At 33.2% G+C, this 19294-nt stretch overlaps 2 protein-coding genes across 2 annotated transcripts; one reads left to right on the top strand and one right to left on the bottom strand.

The window, feature by feature from the left end:
• The first annotated feature begins 292 nt into the window (after window positions 1-292).
• On the top strand, window positions 293-1761 carry LOC125061110. The gene is made up of 2 exons (XM_047666325.1): window positions 293-417; window positions 579-1761. The coding sequence occupies exons 1-2, from the start codon at window positions 363-365 to the stop codon at window positions 1565-1567; spliced, it is 1044 nt and encodes a 347-aa protein (XP_047522281.1). The 5' UTR covers window positions 293-362; the 3' UTR covers window positions 1568-1761.
• Window positions 1762-9718: 7957 nt separating this feature from the next.
• Window positions 9719-14875, bottom strand: LOC125061527. Its single transcript, XM_047667003.1, has 4 exons — window positions 14367-14875; window positions 12913-13058; window positions 10975-11118; window positions 9719-9810 (listed from the first exon to the last, which is right to left on the bottom strand). Exons 1-4 carry the CDS (start codon window positions 14873-14875, stop codon window positions 9719-9721), a joined length of 891 nt encoding a protein of 296 aa, XP_047522959.1.
• Window positions 14876-19294: the final 4419 nt, after the last annotated feature.

Here is a 19294-nt window from a genome sequence, read left to right as displayed (position 1 = left end):
TTTAATTTTTCAAACGTAAACTGAACTTTATTGACTATAATGACTCCTTTTCCAGTCTTTGATTATTTAATTGTAATTAAGTATTTGCATGCAATCAAAAACTTTTTTTAATAATTCCAAAGAAGTATAACTTCTTACGCGCGTACATAAGTACACGCACCCTTTTTTAATTAACTTAGCCTATATTCCCTTAGTATCACTAAACCATTTTAATATCGAAAGAATTTTATTATTATTTTTTGAGTAGTTTTTGAAGGTATTCTTTACATAAGATATATTTTTAAAATATTTGGAACAATTCATGGCAAGAATTTAATTAAAAGTTTGATAAAATCCGTGAAAAAATCACGCTCTAATTTCAAATGTTTAATGTTTTTGGTATAAACATACATGAAATGGATTTCTTATCGCTAACATGTAAGTTATATATTTATTTTTATATTCGTCACAATATTTTTGTTTTACAATTTTAAAGTCGATCTAAAGCTTGATGTTGTATGTATTAATTTTGTAGTTAACCAAGAGCACAAACATTGCGTCCTGCTTTCTTTAGGAAGTGTAATTGTTTATCATTTCAGGTTTTTATTTAAATATTTTAGCTCTGACAAACGGATATGTCCTATTTGCTGCGAATATAGACGACTTCCAAACGATCGCAAAGAAACTTGGCTCACCAAAAGTCATTGACGAACTCAAACAAATAGCAAATGACCCAGAAATTAAAAAATATTTCGCGAAACCTCGGTCAAAATCCAGCCAATATAACGCAGACCAAAGCTTTCCTATCGCAAGACAAAGAGAACCGATATTAAGCTTAAAGGAAACTGGTACTAAGATAGATTTTGAGGAATTAGTTGAAAGAGTGAGGCAAAGACTAGAAAAAGAATTCCAAAGTAAAAGTAATGATAAAAGAGAAAACTTCAAAAGACCTACCAAGCAAATCACAGAATATTCACGAGGTAATACAAAAACAACTAAAAAAGAACCGTATGACGAAAGAGACACACAAGAAAATATTGAACCTACGTATGCAGATCCAATAAATTATGATACAATAAAAGAAACATCTAGAAATGTACCTAAATCTCACGATTTTGACATGCCATTCAAGAAAATAGAGATGCCAAAAGACGACAGCTATGAAGATTATAAAACACCGGCTAAGGATACGTACGTTTTCAGCAACGAACACCCAAAAGAGAACAGATTTAAAATTAAAAATAACAAAATAGAAGTAAGACCTACATTGGAAACGAAACGATTGAAGCATAAAACGAAGCCAACTGAAGACTACGCTGAAGTCGTTGGATCAAACGAAATAAAGGCGAGAACAGAGAAATTAGATTATGAAGATGATAATAGAAGAGTTAAGGTTAAGGCTGGGACTGGTATTCCAACAAGGGAAACTTATAAAATGGTAACACCGAACTATTTTGGTAATCTACCGACGGTGGCTGAAAGGTACGATTTTAATGAACCAATACCAGAAAGAGATAGACAAAGAGAAAACATTAAGCATTTTGGGAATCCGCCCGCGAGGATTAACAAGAAAATCAGATTATTATAAAAAAACAATTAAAATTGAGAAAATAAGAAGAAATAAAGAAATTTATTTAGCAATTACTTAGGATGTTTTGTACATAATCATTTTAAACTAAGGGTCAGTTTCACAATGTACGGATAAGTTCTACATAAGTTCCAAATTAGCTATTTATTACTTATTGGTAGGATAAACACTATTGTTGCGTTTCACGACTGTCAGATAGCGCTATTCGTCACATAAAGTCCATCAAAAGTTATGAGTCCGATGAATGTCAAATAACACAATTTATCTTCCAAATAATTTATGTGTTGCATAGCTATTTAGGATTCCGGTTCCGGCTGTCTAGACGTAAATACATAGTGTAACGAAGCTCCGTATTTCTACGAATAAACTGTGAATATACTGTGAACTCCGGTGTAAAAACATTTAAATTTCATACATATTGTGATAAACTATACTGCAACTAAAACATCCAAGTGCAAGCTGTGTTATCAAGATAATTATTCAGTGGTTAAAAAGTGGAAAAAACTTTTGAGGTTACCTGCCAAACAAACCGAGTATAGACTATAGACACAATTTCAACAAAACTAAGGCGGGTCAGTACTACCAACATAATAGTCCTATTAAGCTGCGTTCACAATAATACGTTTCATTTCACGTAAGCGACAGCGGCAAAAATGGATAACCTTCAATCTTTTTTTGAACAAATGAAAATAGAAATGTCAAAACAAACCGATGACATTATGGCACGGATTGATGAAAAACTAGTTCCTTTTAGACTTGAAATGCAGGAATTAAAATCAGAAAATGAGAAATTAAAGGAAAAAATAAACAATCTTGAAAAATATAGAAGATACAACAACCTAATTTTATATGGAGTAAAAGAAACCGAAACATCGACTATCGACCTAATCGAAATAATCAAAAAGAAATTTGAACATGATTTAAACATTACTTTTGAAGATAGGGATGTGAACACGATCTATAGAATTGGCAAAAATAACACAAAAAACGGAAAAGAAAGGCCTATCCTCCTAACATTCGTGAACGCCTGGAAGAAAAACGAGATAGTGGTAAATAAAAAGAAATTGAAAAACTTGTATTTATCTGAAGACTACCCGAAAGAAATATTGGACATGAGAAAGAAACTACAACCAAAATTGGAAGAGGAAAGGAAGAAGGGCAATTATGCATACATAAACTACGACAAGCTAATTATTAAACAGGGCAAACCAGGTAACGAAAAACGCAAAAGGGAAACATCAACCTCGCCTAACGCAATAGAGCACCCTCACAAACAACAACTGTCAACAAAAACAGCTCGGTTAAATGCATTCGACATAATGAGGAATAGAAGTAATTCCTTACCTTCTGCCAATGTGCCAACCGTTCAGAATCTATAGGATATTGCCATCAGCCACCGGAACAAAACATTAAACAGACGAGAACTAATAGATAAAAGAAACAAAACATTCCCCAATCCGACTTGTCATCGTGGGGAATCAGACTACAACCCTCCACCAAATAGAGAAATAGATCATGGTATGAAACAAACACTCAAAATCTGCAATTATAATGTAAAATCGCTAGGATCAATAGAACGATTCCTTGAATTGACTAATGCTCTAAAAAATATTAACTGGGACATTATAGGCCTTGCAGAAGTCCGAAAAATGGGATGTAAGATAGAAGAGCACAGCGACCTTATATTTTGCTATATTGGCGAAACTAAAGGACTATATGGAGTGGGATTCCTTATCAAGAAAATGTATAAAAATAACATCATCAACTTTATAGGAATCTCTGAAAGAGTAGCACTTCTACAAATGAAGTTTGATTGCTTCTCTTTTTCAATAATCCAAGCATATGCACCGACAGAGAGATCAACAGAAGAAGAAATTGAAAATTTTTACAAAGACATTGAATTTGCTCACACAAAGACAGAAGGGAAGGTCATTGTCATGGGAGATTTCAACGCGAAAATAGGATGTCCAAAAACAAACTACTATCCAGTAATGGGAAAATATGGTTACGGAGTGCGGAATGATAGAGGGGAACGGCTCTTAATTTATGCTCATCAATACAAACTATCCATAATGAACTCATTTTTCAAAAAGAAAGCAAGCTCTAGATGGACATGGTTATCACCCGACCACAAAACTAAAAATGAAATAGATTTTATTATGATAACCCACAACAAACTTATAACTAATATTGAGGTACTTAACAAAGTTGAATTCTCTTCCGATCATAGATTAGTGAGAGCAACATTACTTTTGAGTATACCAGTAAAGAGCAGAAAAACCTATACAACACCAGCTAATATCCCCAAGACAGAAACAGAAATAAAGTGCTACATCGGAAATCTACAAAAACATACAGAAAATATAAAAACAGACAGCATTGATATCCAAACATACTACAATATCCTGGAAAAAGGCATAACAGAGAGCTTAAAATACAAAACCAATATGTATCCCCACCAACACAATATCTTCTCAAAAGACACAATGGAACTTTTAAAAAGGCGCACGGAACTACTACACACAAAGAACAAAACTAAAGATATGAAAACAGAACTAAGCAGAATATACAAAGAGACTAATAGATCAATCCGTAAGGACTACAACAACCACAGATACGAGATTATTACAAGGAACATTAAACATTTTAGAAGTGCCAAAAAAGCATACAAAGAACTAACTACACACAAGTCCTGGATTCAAAAACTTGAAAATAACTCACTAAAAACAAAATCCAGAAAAGATGTAATAAATCACGCTACTAACTTCTACAAAAACTTATATAGTAAACAAAATAACCCCGAAATCATATCGCAAACAACCCATACGAACACGACAGATCACATCAGACAAATTGAATACTCCGAAGTTTATGATCATATGAAAAAGCTGAAAGCCGAGAAGAGTCCCGGACCAGACGGAATATGCAATGAGGCACTTAAAATAGGAGCACCCATTTTAACATATCATTTTACGCGATTGTTCAATAAGATACTAGATGAAGAAAAGGTACCAAAACAGTGGTGTACATCGGATATAATCCTTCTCTTCAAGAAAGGAAATCCCTTAGATATAGGGAATTACAGGCCCATAAGTCTGCTGGCAAGTATTTATAAACTATTTTCATCCATAATCTTAAAGAGAATATCTGACGATATTGATAAGCAGCAACCAAAAGAACAGGCAGGATTCAGATCAAGCTTCAGCACAATGGACCACATACAGACATTAGAACAAGTCATAGAAAAATACAGAGAATACAATAGACCTCTGTATGTGGCGTTCATTGACTATAGCAAAGCTTTTGATAGCATTAGTCACTGTGCAATCTGGAACGCTTTACAATATTCAAATATCAACCAGAAATACATCAATGTTTTGAAATATATCTATACAAAAAGCACGAGCAGAGTTAAATTAGAAACTAGAGGTGACGAAATAAACATAGAACGCGGAGTTAGACAAGGTGATCCTCTTTCCCCGAAGCTGTTTATAGCAGTCCTTGAAACTATCTTCCAAAAACTAGACTGGAAGAACAGCGGAGTGTACATAAACGGACAATACTTAAACAATCTGAGGTTCGCAGATGATATTGCTGTTATTGCTGAGACTGCAAAAGACTTAGACGAAATGATGAGATCACTGGACTGCGAAAGTTCCAAAATCGGCCTTGAAATGAATGTAAATAAAACGAAGATACTAACGAACAATCGGGAGCGCCAGATAGTGATAAAAGGTAATAATATAGAATACGTCAGGCAATACATATACTTGGGCAAACAAATTTCCTTCAAAACTTCAAATAACGAAGAAGAAGTGACAAGGAGAATCAACACAACTTGGAAGAAATTCTGGGCATTAAAAGAAATCTTAAAAGGCAATTACAGCTCACACATGAAAAGGACAATATTTGATACATGCCTGTTACCTTGCTTGCTGTATGGCTGCCAAACTTGGACCTTTACAAATAAAATAAAACAAAAAATTAAAAGTAACCAAACAGCAATGGAAAGGAGTATGCTGAAAATTAGGAGAATACACAAAATTAGGAGCGAAGAAATTCGTCAAAAAACCAAACTAACTGATGCTCTCAGGCACGCACTCTTACTCAAATGGAGATGGGCTGGACACATCTCACGATACCGAGACAGAAGATGGACCATTGAAACCACACGATGGAAAGGACCCATGGGGAAGAGAAATGTTGGTCGACAATTAAGACGGTGGGCTGATGATATAACACACGTCGCAGGAAACGACTGGATACAAATAGGCAGAGACAGGGAGTCATGGAAAAGGATGGAGGAGGCCTTTACCCAACAGGGATCCAAACCTTGTACATAAATAATAATACTAACGGTAATTATAAGTAACCATTTTAAATTTAAGCAATTAAGTACTAACAACATTGTAAAACATAAGCAAGTTTTGGAATAAATGGCTTTATTATTATTATTATTATAGCTATTTGGTACTTTATCTATACATTGTGAAACAGACCCTAAGTATATTTAAAAGGTAAGTATCTATATGTAACGTTAAAAACAAAACCGCTTAGGTATTGGTGGTACCTTCAGCCGAGAGTACTTGTTGGACACTCCCTCGAGAGGGGTGAGCTTTGGCCCGTTCGGGGCGTATGCCCCTTTCGGGTGGTGTATATTTTTCGCACCCTGCTGATACAGGTTGGTACGGGGTCGGGTGTATAGCCCTTGGTGGGGGCCGCAGAGCGCGAGGAGACATAGGCTCCACTCGCTGCGCGCAGCCGGGTGGTACCTTCATTGATGTTAGCTCTTATATGGGGTTCGCTGGCAAACGTAAGATAAAACCCAAATAGTTTAAAGAGTTTTAGTTATAGTAAAATAATTGTCTATTGCTTATAAATATTGAATTGCATGCAAACGCAAAGCCTTTGTTTGATCTGTTTTCTTTTTTGTAACAAAAAAATAAAAATCGGCGGATATTTACGTAAATAAAACTTCATTTGTTATGTGAATAATTTAAGCGTAAATTATTGTGTAGGGTGTCAGGGTGCCCTATCAGCCCCCTCTTTATTTATATATTATATTTATATATTTTTCTTCGTAATACGTATAATTAATGTAATACGTCAGAAAATAAAACTAAAATAGAAACAACAGTCAAACATCAGTTACAGAAAGATCACAATTCAACAGTGAATATTTATAACTAAACAAGTTTTATTTATTTATTAACACTTCGTTGCATTACAATATAAAAATTGAACATAATTAAATTAAAAGGAGGGCAACTGGCGAACACGCTTTCGAGCGATCTCTTCCAGGTAACCACTGTGAGAAAAGAAAAAAATGTATTAAATTAAATAAGGTCGGCAAGAAGTGCAAAACTACATATTACATATAGTTATTCAGAAAAAAAACTAAGCAGTAATAAACTAAACTAATAAAGGATACATGAAAAATATAAATTAAAAAGTTCACATGAATAATGATAATTTAATTTAAGATCAGTTTCACGTCAGTTAGTAGTATTTTATTTATTTTATTTATAAAAGCTTGCCAACGCTCGGCACAGTAATACATTGATAAAAGAAAAAAAAATACAATTTTTAATGTGTCAAGCACTTACAGGCAAACATAGCATATAAGAAATAATAAAAAGAAATTAAACAAAACAACAATATAATTTAAATAAACATAAAACGAAAATTGCTCTTAAAGTGTGAGGGGAGCAACTATGGATGTCCAGATCCAGCTCATTTAACAGATTGCTCAATATGGACATCGGTGAATTTCGGCCAAAACGCGTTCACCGGAAAGGAGGGACAAATGGAATGATGGGATGTCTGGGATATCTACTGGGTACACTAAATTTAAATTTTATTTAAAGTAATGTATGTATAAATACGTGTTAAGTATCTTAATGGCAAATGATACATCAATTAATAAAAAAAAATTGTAGTATTATTATTGCTACAATCCAGTTTGATCCATCTTTCTAGTACCGAATGATCACCAACTTTCCTCTTGTAAACTCCCTTGTTATCGCCTAACACGTCCAAGTTGAATAATGTTGTACTATTCCAAGAAGTTTTTTTATGTAACAACGGGGCAAACGGGCAGGAGGCTCACAATGCTAGAGGGCTCGCAAGTGCGTTACCGGCCTTTTAAAATAAAAATTAAATAAAAAGTCCAGTCCAGCCTGGTCTGGTCAAGGATCTGAGGTTGATAAACCAATCCCTTTATCTTGAAGAAAGAGTCACTTTTCCTTCCAGAATGTTATTTTTTTTATAGAACAGGGCGGGGGGCAAACGGGCAGGAGGCTGGCATGTGATATTAAGCCGCCGCCCATAGACACTCTCCATGCCAGAGGGCTCGCGAGTGTGTTACTGGCCTTTTAACATGTGTGAACAGTTTCATTCAATCCCGAGTAAAACCTCTTGTGATTCTTTTAAAACCATTTCACATCAAGAAATCAGAATTTTTTATTGAACGTTAAATTTTGTCGAAAACAAGTAAAATGGAATTGAAATTGTTTGCCATATTTTTATTATTTATTTCAGTAATTCAAGCAACCGATTTAGTGATAAAAATACCTATCGAAGTTGACGATTTGAATCCAATAAATCAATACATCTACACTGGTAGGGGATTGAAACCGTTATCCATGTATAATTTGATGAATTATAAGGAATACCCGAAAAGATTTACAGAGGGAAATAAGAAAATTGTTTTTGCGAATGGACGCGGTCTAAGTGGGAGTTTTGACGCATTTTCAGCAAAGAGAAGAATTTAAAAATAATTGTTTTTTTTGTATATAAATAAAAATGAATCACAAACTTTTACTTTTATTTGCTACTTTAGTTTTTTTTTTTGGAAAAGCGATCTGTCTATGTTCCAAATGTTGGTAAGTAGCTACAAAAAAGGTAGGCTAAGTAAAAAAATCACATTAAGAAGCGAAACAAATAGCCGATGTGGGAAAAGGGTCTGGAATGGCCGGGGACCAGTCGGCGAAACGCTGGACGGCCTCACTAGGTGGACAGATGACCTGTCAAGGGTGGAGTGCATACACATGCACATTGCACATCCTCACGTACATACACGGACACACCATCACACAACACAGCCGAATTAGGTATTAATTACTTAAATGTATTTCATTTTTATTGACTTTTCCTTTCGTAAATGTTTCAATCTTTTTTAATGTATTATGTATGGTTAGGGATATTTGTAAGTACAGATACCGGCAAACATCATGAACATTAAACAAGGGAGTGGGGTAGGGATGTGAAAAAATAATCGATTTTTTTACGCGATTTTTATATTTGAAATAATCGATTAATAATCGATTATTTTTATAATTGAAAATCAATCATAATTGATTTTTTATCTGCCACCTCCCGACATTGTCTGGTCTTTTATAACCCGGACCTCGAACTATTAGGGATATTCGATATACATCGATGTTTACAATGCGATACATTGAATCCGATTCTTTGAAGATGTATTGATATACTCGATACATTGATGTTTTTTTGTAAAACATCGAAAGGATGATAAAAGCAGTTAATTTTACAAAAACTCAAGTTTGAATGGAACACTATAATTTAAAAGTAAAATCAGCAGCACAAGACTAGAAACAATTAAAAAGACAACAAAAATACTGCAATGTGCTACTGAAAAGGAATACACTCAGCATTTATCAAAATCTATCAAAACGAGGTTAAGTTAATTTCGATTTTGATTATTCTTAAACGTTAATTTGTGTTTATAATTACTTTTGTTTATTTTTAATTTAAAAAAACCATGAAAGATAAAATATTTAGGGTGTTTATTTTGAAATTAATTCAAAAATTAGGAAAAAATCGATTATTAAAAAAATCGATTATTTTTTATTTATGAATCGATTATTCATGCTAAAATAATAATCGATTAATAAAAAATCGATTTTTTTATGCAGAATGTCACATCCCTAGAGTGGGGGAAAGTTTGCGCAGCGCGGGACACAAACGTCAACAACGTTTAAGTCCCGCCGCCACCACCGCCTGAAGTGATACCTAAAAATCGCTTCTGAGCAGGCAAGGACATTTGTTCAAGATGTTTGCCGGTATCTGTATAACTTGTTTATTTAATTTACCTGTAAAGCACTAAATAAAACAACGTAGATATGACATTTATTTTATTATATCACCTTCATCATCTGAGCATTTGCTTGGTTGAGTCAACTTCTTTGGGTATAACGTGATTCTCGGCGACTTGGTTGAACCTGTAACGTTTTTTTTATATTCAGAAACACAATATGACATACAAATAATAAATTGTATCAACAAAAACGTTTAGTAATTAATAAAAAAAGTGTAAAAAATTACACGACAGAAGTGAAACTTCTTTGGCAAAACTAATTTTTAACTTTTGTTCATATTTATACAAATCTAAAACTTTACATTTCCGAGACTTGAGGGAGGGAAAAAGGAAGATATGTTAGGAATTGAATTTTCATTAAAATATTGGAAGTGTCGAAAATTAATACAAATAATAAATTTAATAAAGAAGTTTCACTTCAAAAAAGATACATAATAAAATACAACAGACTAGGCAAGTAATGAAATGTCATCGATTCAAGTCATCCGCCTAGCTGATTGATCAACTGGCTGAATATCTTTCAGGCCGCTAGTTAAAAGGCGCTGTTTAGTTAAGAGGCTAGGCTGTTAATTAAACGGCTAATTAAGCTAGTTGGCTGCGACATGTATATGATAACAGTATATAATTTTTATGGTAGGTAACTTCTATAAGAGTTATATTTTCATGCCAATAGTATTGTTAGAAAATTTTGATTGATCTCCATACAAATGTTTTGTTCAAATCACAATACTCGTTTTCCGACTACGTACTACTAATTAGAGCGTTTTTTTATGTAATAGGAGGCAAACGGGCAAGAGGCTCACCTGATGTTAAACCGTCGCCCATGGACACTCACATTGCCAGAAGGCGCGCAAGTGCGTTGCCTGCCTTTTAAGAATTGGTCCACTCTTTTCTTGAAGGACCCTAAGTCGAATTGGTTCGGAAATACTTCAGTGGGCAACTGGTTCCACATAGTGGTATTTTGTAATCTGCTTTCACGTCCGATAATGAAACTCAGGTCTGAACAACTCCTCTGAACATTCTCCATGGTAAATGCGGTAGAAGATGCAGAGAGACCCCACATCTCTACGCAACACCAAGAGATCAAGCCGCACAGAAAGTGACTTGTCATCGATATCGACATTCGAATGTGTTTTACTTTAACTTACACACACACACATGTGTGTAAGTGGTGTCACAGTTCACACAGTTTTAGATTTGCCGAAATTCGTAATATATTATTCTAAGTGCAACAAATTAAACTTGAAAAAATCTAATGAAACCAGAGCTAAAAGTAAAAAGCACTTACCATCCAAGTCCGATACCCTGACGCAGGGCGGGCGGAAAAGTCTTGTTTGTTTAAGAAGGCTTGAGGCGTTACTAATATCCAGCTTCCATTCAGAGAATAGAGTTTGAACGCTGTGCTTCAAAGTCCGGAAACTATGGTTCTTTTCTGAAATGTAGACTCTCTTATAGTAGCTAGGGAGCTGGCTTCCAAAGTATCTGTATGATTTGCTCGCGAGGGAGACTTTTTAATAGCGATAATGACCTGGATGTCCGCTTTATAGATTGTCTTCGTTTAATGGTATTGACAATTAACCCTAGTGGCAGACATGAGGCGATAGATTTACATTTTTTTACAGATTTAAACCCTCAGCCTTGCGATTCTGTAACTCATTTTTCGAACTCTCACAGTGGTTTTCACAACGGCAGTCGCGTTCTAATCAGTCGTAAAGCAGAGAGTTCGAAAAGTGAGTTACAGAATCGCAAGGCTGTAGCTTAAAAATGCAGTAACATACGACCTTAATTCATTTAGAATTTTTTGTGGTATTGGTCCGAACTTTAATTCCTAATACGAAATACAATTAAATCATATAGTACTTAAATGCTCGCCAGCTTCCTAGTTATAGTCCATAATGACATCGACATGACTTCAGAGTTGCCAACTCCTAAAAAATATTCCCGCTAGAACCAACATAAAATCCCCCTAAATATCGACAAAAAACCCCTAAAATTTTGTTGTACACTCCGTGTGAGATGTAATTTAAAGTATGAATTAAAAATACATTCAAGTATGTAGTATAAATGCGGTGTAGTTTACACATTCACATATATTCTTTAATCATAATACGAGTATGTATTAATGATTCTATTTCTAAACTTTTTTTCTTTAAATATAGTTTTTCTAAACTTTTCATAGCATATATTTTTAGCTTTTTCCTCATTTTCTTTTCATACATTTTTTAGAGCCCATTTCTATCTTGGAGTTTTAGTTATAGACACATACATAGAATCGTGCGTTTAATAAAAGTGCTTGCTAAAATTACCCCTAAATAAATGTACATCGTAAAAACCCCCAAAGACATTATATTTCTGTACATGCAACGATGTGTTAATAAATAAAATAAATATAGGAAGTGCATAGATAGTTAACAAACAAATATAACACAGAACACTAGAGTCTAACTAAAACGTAACTAAATTAAAATCTTAAAAAAATAATAATAATAATCGCTAATACCTTAAATAAGTTAAACTATTAAAATCAAAGAGCTTGGCGCGCATCCAAAATGCTTTATGTTCCCATTGAACAGCTATTTGTAGTTTTTTTTGTATGTAATAGGAGGCAAACGGGCAAGAGGCTCACCTGATGTTAAGTGATACCGCGAATGGACACTCACACTACCAGAAGGCTCGCAAGTGCGTTGCCGGCCTTTCAAGAATTTTTACGCTCTTTTCTTGAAGGACCCTAAGTCGAATTGGTACTTCAGTGGGCGCGGCAAAAACTGCCTTATAAAACGCTCAGTTGTGGAACGACGGACGTCGCGGTGATACGGATGGTATTTTGTATTTTGCCTTGACGTCCGATGATGAAACTCATCTACAGGTATTAGACCGAACAACTCCTCTGAACACTCTCCATGGTAAATGCGGTAGAAGTTCAAGCTATGCACTTAATAGTAAACAACGTTTTTAACTTCAGTTTGAGGGGCCTCATAGCCTAGCGGTCTTATTAAGTGGCAGCTAGGTGAGGGGTACCGGGTTCGATTCCCGGTTCGAGGGCAAGTTCTAACTTAATTTAAATTTGTTCACGGCCTTTGGGAGGGTTGTGCGGTTCCAGGCGAGTGCCTAAACCGTACATGGAGGACATGGTCGAATTTCTAACTTGACGCTGGCTAATGCACAAACCGTGGCAGAGCCATTAAAAAAAAAACTACAGTTAAAAAAAGTAGCTAATGTAAAGTACCTCTTATCACAACGTTTAGAAGCATTTTTATCGGTGATATGTCCCATTGGAAGAGACGAATGTGCAAATGGCTGATTTGGTATAATATCGAGTAGATATCTTCCTTCGCCATTCCTGTCGTATTCATGCTTAGAAGTTGAATTAATCTAAAAAAAATCATTGTGTTTTTACGACAAGATACTCAAAATTGTTAAATTGTTCCCATGTGCCTCGTACGAACGCGATTTATCTGCATACTTTGGCAATGTTTGGGGTTTTATCTAATGACACTACACTACATGACAATTATGAAGATATTTCGTCGTAGTCGTAGAATAGTGACGGATCTGACAAATAGTAAACTTTACAGGGCAACCATTTTAAAATAATATTATCATGTTAGTTTTTGTCATAACTGTTTTAATTCATATTTATCATATAATTCATATTCTGTTATTATGGAAATTGGCATACAAGCAACAAAAGGCTTTGTTTTGAAACAAAATAAAAATAATAACATTAAACTACACAGTTTTCTAGAAAAATCACATGTTTCAAAATCCGTCACTTTACAGACTGATTAATTTGAAATTTAAAACACGTGGATTTTTTTTAATGTAGCCAAAATATTTAGTAAATTTAGTATCCAAATATGATAAAAAGTGGATTTTGATTTTTTTTTCAAATCCGATCCACGATCATGACGATTTATATTTTCCACCTCACCAAACAGGATGTGAGGAAATATTTGAAGAGGCGGGAGGACTCTGACTTTGTTTAACAACAATTTTTTTTTTTTAAATATTAAGTATTAATTGTCGTTTGTAATGTTAAATTTCAGTTTCCTTTTATTTTTTACTTATGTTTTCTGTATCATATAATATATTGTTTATCTATGTAATCTGTTTTGGCTTTGTTTATTGTCTAAGTGTTTTGTTTATAATATGTATGTTAGCTGTACGATGATGCAATGCAGCGAGTTATTGCTATGCGTTATTAAAACATACGTAGGCTGGCGGATAGCCATGTAGACGTCTTATTAAAATTACAGAGTAATGTGCAGAGCTACAACTTAAGAATTTAAGTTTTGAATCCTTTATTAGTGGCAATTAATTCCTTAAGGGGTTTAAACTTGCTTAATAAATGTAAATATTAGCCGCTTTGGAGTATCTTGTAATAGCAGCTTATTAAAAAATAGATATAATTTTGTATAGAATGCATGAGTTCGATTTTAATTTGATTTTAAAATGTATAATTATGTATGTTTTAATAAAAAAATACTTAGGGAAGTTATAGAAAAGTAAGTACTAACACCAACGTGACTACTGAAATCATAGGTTCGAACGCTCGTATAGTGAAGGAAAACATCGTGCGGAGATCATACCGTCTTCGTGTGTCAGGCACTAGAGTAACAAATAATCACGAAACAGATTCAGAAATCTAAAGCCTAGACCTAAAAATCAAATAAAAAATACCTGACAACTGTGGGATCCTTAGGCCCGAAGCCCTTTGAAGTAGTTATGTCCTTTTTTACGCCGCTCAAGTATGGAGTTATTATGTAATGACAGTGGGCCCATGGAATTGCTTCATTTACCACGTCATGAGAATTCCGGCGGTAAAAAATATCCAACGGCTTTTTCATATTCTTTTTAATTATCGATCGTAGTAACTTGGGTGTTGAAAATTGACTGTCTGTCACGTTTGACAGTTCGCTAGTGTCCTTCATTGTATTGGCGCGAATTGCGGCAGTGGCATGTTTGCGTTTTCTGTGTTTTTTAATTTTCGGATCAATGATGGGTGTGATTTTGTCGTTTGGTTGTTCTATATAGTCGTAGTTTTCGTCAGAAAAGGCGAATTTATCCTTTGTGTCTACATTTTCGAAAATTTGCTGTTTTATCTCGTCTTTTAAACGATTTCTTAGTATTTGAATTCGATCTCGTAAAGGTAACGTTGTTTTGGTTTGTTTGGTGTCTTGCATAGGCATTGCTTAAAATATAATGAAAATTTAATTCAAGATCTTGACTAGACTTTTTTTGCTCTCAAACATCACATATGGTATGGTCTGGCTAACGAAAGAAGATAATTGAATGATTTGAAAACTTTCGGATGGCAACACAGAATGTCATTGAATTTCTTAGGTTAGTGTGATTTATTGTCTTGATATTTCATGCAATTACTTATTTTTATTTCTATTATATATGTTTTCCGAATAGTTAACAGGTATAATAGCCTAAACTTTGTTTTATTTGATAGAATATTTCGTTTCTTTCGCAGGATTTGATTATTCCGAATAAAGTTGTGTTTTATAATAAATATAGTTTTAGTGTTCCATGCAATTCTAGTAATTTTAAGTATAAATAGTAAAAGACTAAATACGTATAGTATTTATTTTCATAGAAATACAGTGACCATCAATGTAAAAAATAATAAAATAATATCAAGTAAGTTTAATCCACAAAATATATCAAACTTTTAGGGATACCATACTACATTTGTTTGAATTTGCCGCGCTTTTTCGTTATCTTCTTTCGTTAGCCAGACTCTACAAGAAGGGCAATCAGATACTTATGAATATATGTTATGGAATATACATGTGTGATAATAACATGAGAACATAGGAAGGCGTAGCGCTAACCAGATCCATGCAACTTCCTCACAATCGAGTAGGATACAATATCGCAGACCACAACTCACGAGGGGACTCTTTCTATTGAAGAGGCATGAGACCGCGAATATACACTGTATACATAATTATGTAGAAATAAAATAGTAGTAGCAAATAAATTAACACAACGTGTAGTCTAGTCGACAAGTTGAAAATGGAACAAAATAGAGATACTACTCTTAAAATTATGTGCGATAGCTCATTGGAACCGGAATGACGCCTAGAAAAATGTGCTAAAAGCGTGTATTAGCACATAAAAAATTGCAAAAGTTATAGACAATTAAAGATGAAAAAAAAATGGCATTTAGTTTTTTGCCAATATTTAATAAACTATTAATATTTAAGAAATTTTAAATAAAGATTCTGAAAGAAGAGGAAATTTCCAATAAAAAACTCCAAACTCTCGGAACTCTATCTCCATTATTTATTATGTTAATTTAACGCTGAAAATAGGTCTGCGGGTGACATTTTTAGGATTCGCGCGTGGCGTCAAAAGCGACTACGGCACATTAATTAATTTATTTAAGGTATTGAATATTTTTTTTTAAATTTGAAAAAATTATGGTGTGTTCTGAACACTATAATTAATTTATTCCCGTTGAAAATTTTACTTAAAGTTAATTTTTCAACAAGTTAAATAATTGTTAACAAACGAAATTTTCTCGAACGACCGTCTTAATTGTAAGTGAAAAAAAATGTTTAAATAATGGTCGTAAAAATATTTCGCTTCGTAGAGCCTTTCTTACATACATACTTAACAAGATCGTGCCATAAAAGTTAAAAAAATATTTATACTTTGTTTATAACATTTTTTTTACTTAAACAAAAACTTAAAAATCCATGTAATGTTGTTAAAAAAAATTTTTTTTTTTTAAATCATCATATAATCGTTTTTTTATTAATACAAGATATTCATTGATTTGCAAAAAAAAAAATTCCCGCCATTTGTTGATAAAAATTTTTTTAACAAATTGAATAAATAAATATTTTTAAAAAAAATTTTAACACAACTTTATTACATTAAAAATTTTATGATTTTTAAAAAAAAATTTTTTCCTAAATAACAATTTTTAATTGTTTATAATCGTTTTTTTTAATTTTCTATTGTTTAAATAATTAGTTAAAAAAATTTTTTTTTCTAAAAGTCATAATTGACAGTCCTCTATAAAGTAACAGAATTTTTTTTTTTTTAATCAACAATTCTATTGTTTATTAACTTACCAAGTTGTTATAAACAAATATTCAACTTTTTTTTATTTTTTTTCTAAAACTTCTAAAATTAACAAAAACAACCATATATAACAAAGTATAGAAAAAAATTTTTTGTAAATTTTTTGATTATCATGAATATTTACTTTTATTTAAAATTAAAAATTAAAAATCATCAAATTTTTAATGTAATAAAGTTGTGTTAAAAATTTTTTTTAAAATATTTATTTATTCAATTTGTTAAAAAAAAATTTATCAACAAATGGCGGGAATTTTTTTTTTTGCAAATCAATAAATATCTTGTATTAATAAAAAAACGATTATATGATGATTTAGAAAAAAAAAAATTTTTTTAACAACATTACATGGATTTTTAAGTTTTTGTTTAAGTAAAAAAAATGTTATAAACAAAGTATAAATATTTTTTTAACTTTTATGGCACGATCTTGTTAAGTATGTATGTAAGAAAGGCTCTACGAAGCGAAATATTTTTACGACCATTATTTAAACATTTTTTTTTACTTACAATTAAGACGGTCGTTCGAGAAAATTTCGTTAGTTAACAATTATTTAACTTGTTGAAAAATTAACTTTTAGTAAAATTTTCAACGGGAATAAATTAATTATAGTGTTCAGAACACACCATAATTTTTTCAAATTTAAAAAAAAATATTCAATACCTTAAATAAATTAATTAATGTGCCGTAGTCGCTTTTGACGCCACGCGCGAATCCTAAAAATGTCACCCGCAGACCTATTTTCAGCGTTAAATTAACATTATAAATAATGGAGATAGAGTTCTGGGAGTCAGGAGTTTTTTATTAGAAATTTCCTCTTCTTTCAGAATCTTTATTTGAAATTTCTTAAATATTAATAGTTTATTAAATATTGGCAAAAAACTAAATGCCATTATTTTTTCATCTTTAATGGTCTATAACTTTTGCAATTTTTTATGTGCTAATACACGCTTTTAGCACATTTTTCTAGACGTCATTCCGGATCCAATGAGCTATCGCACATAATTTTAGGAGTAGTATCTCTATTTTGTTCCATTTTCAACTTGTCGACTAGACTAGTGGTTATTTATTAGTATTAACATATTTGTTGAAGTGAATCTTCTAATGCGACTTCCAACAAGGTTGCGTTAAACGTTTAACGCAACCATGGATGAAAGCACTGTTGCGTTTTGGATATTTCTCCACTCGAAAATGATAAAAGATGCGATCCATTGTCAATTGTAAACAATGGAATCAAGTTTATCTTAAAGAAAGAATTTGATTTCACTAAAAATCAATTTCTACACCCTTTTTTTTCACATTACGAAGTTTCACTTCTTCCGCGCGAGCGTATAACCGAAAATATAACTAAGGATTTCCTATCGCTAAAAATATAATTCAAGTAACACCGATTGAATCTATTATAATATGCAAGATTAAGGCCTAAGCAAACGCTGTGGGCAAAGCGGACCTCTGCCACAGCAATGGAGGCGGTCTAAACTTACCGATTATAACACAAATCAATAGGTGAAAACGCATTTTATAAACTGAAACTGAATTGTATTTGAAATACTTTTTAATCTCTGAATATTCGTAATTAAAATCTTTCAGCCATATTTAATCAATTCTATCGGAATAAGAACGTCATCATAAATAGTATTATCATCCGTGGAATCGAAGTTATACGGGAAATAAATAGTCTACCACCGAACAGTGAACAGAGTGGTATTATATCCAGAAAGCAATCAAACTTACGAAACCCTGGAAGCAAGTCGCTGCAAATCACTTTTGTTTTTAGAAAACAAAGTCGATAAAGGTCGCCATAGACAGAACGCATGTTGCGGTCGATACCAACTGCTCTAGAGCGGTCGTGTTGATGTCGTACACGACTGCAACACGACCGCATAATGCAGTCGACTACGACTGCTTGGAGCAGTTGTGTTCGACCGCAAAAAAATACTGATGTGAGTTCATTTACAAGATGGATTTTGATGAAGAAACACTGCTTCTTGTACTACTACGCAAGCGTAGGCGTAGAAGACACCGTAGTATGTGGATGCGTCAAATACTACAATCAAGAGAACAGCATGAAATATGTCATATCCCCAACTGAGAGAAGACACTAAATAGTTTGTCAACTACTTTAGAATGTTCGTGGTTTCATTTGATCACTTAGTTAGTATTTAACAAATTCCAAAATAAGGAAGTGTTTGATACTCAGCGGGGGGCGGGGAGGGTGTGGCGCGCGGTCGGCAGCAACCGCTTGTAGCAATCCGTGTATGGTGGGTCCGGCAGCCCTAAGCAGTCGACCTCACGGCGGAACTCGACCGCTCATGAACTGCTCGAGCGGTCCGTGTATTGCGGATATGAATTTAGTATCATATCAATTTACCAGTAATAGGTAGTCTCTTGAGTTGGCTCGCGATTCGACCCTAATGTCATAGCGAGTCTTGTTTGTGGACTATTTTATATTCACTTATCTATATATCTCATTACGATTAAGTTAAATATCGGAAGGCGACAAAGTCAAAGT

Source organism: Pieris napi, chromosome 23 (assembly GCF_905475465.1).
Source record: "Pieris napi chromosome 23, ilPieNapi1.2, whole genome shotgun sequence".
In the NCBI taxonomy this organism is placed as follows: domain Eukaryota; kingdom Metazoa; phylum Arthropoda; class Insecta; order Lepidoptera; family Pieridae; genus Pieris; species Pieris napi.
The sequence above is the reverse complement of the archived record's forward strand: the minus strand, read 5'-3'. Positions and strand labels throughout refer to the sequence as shown.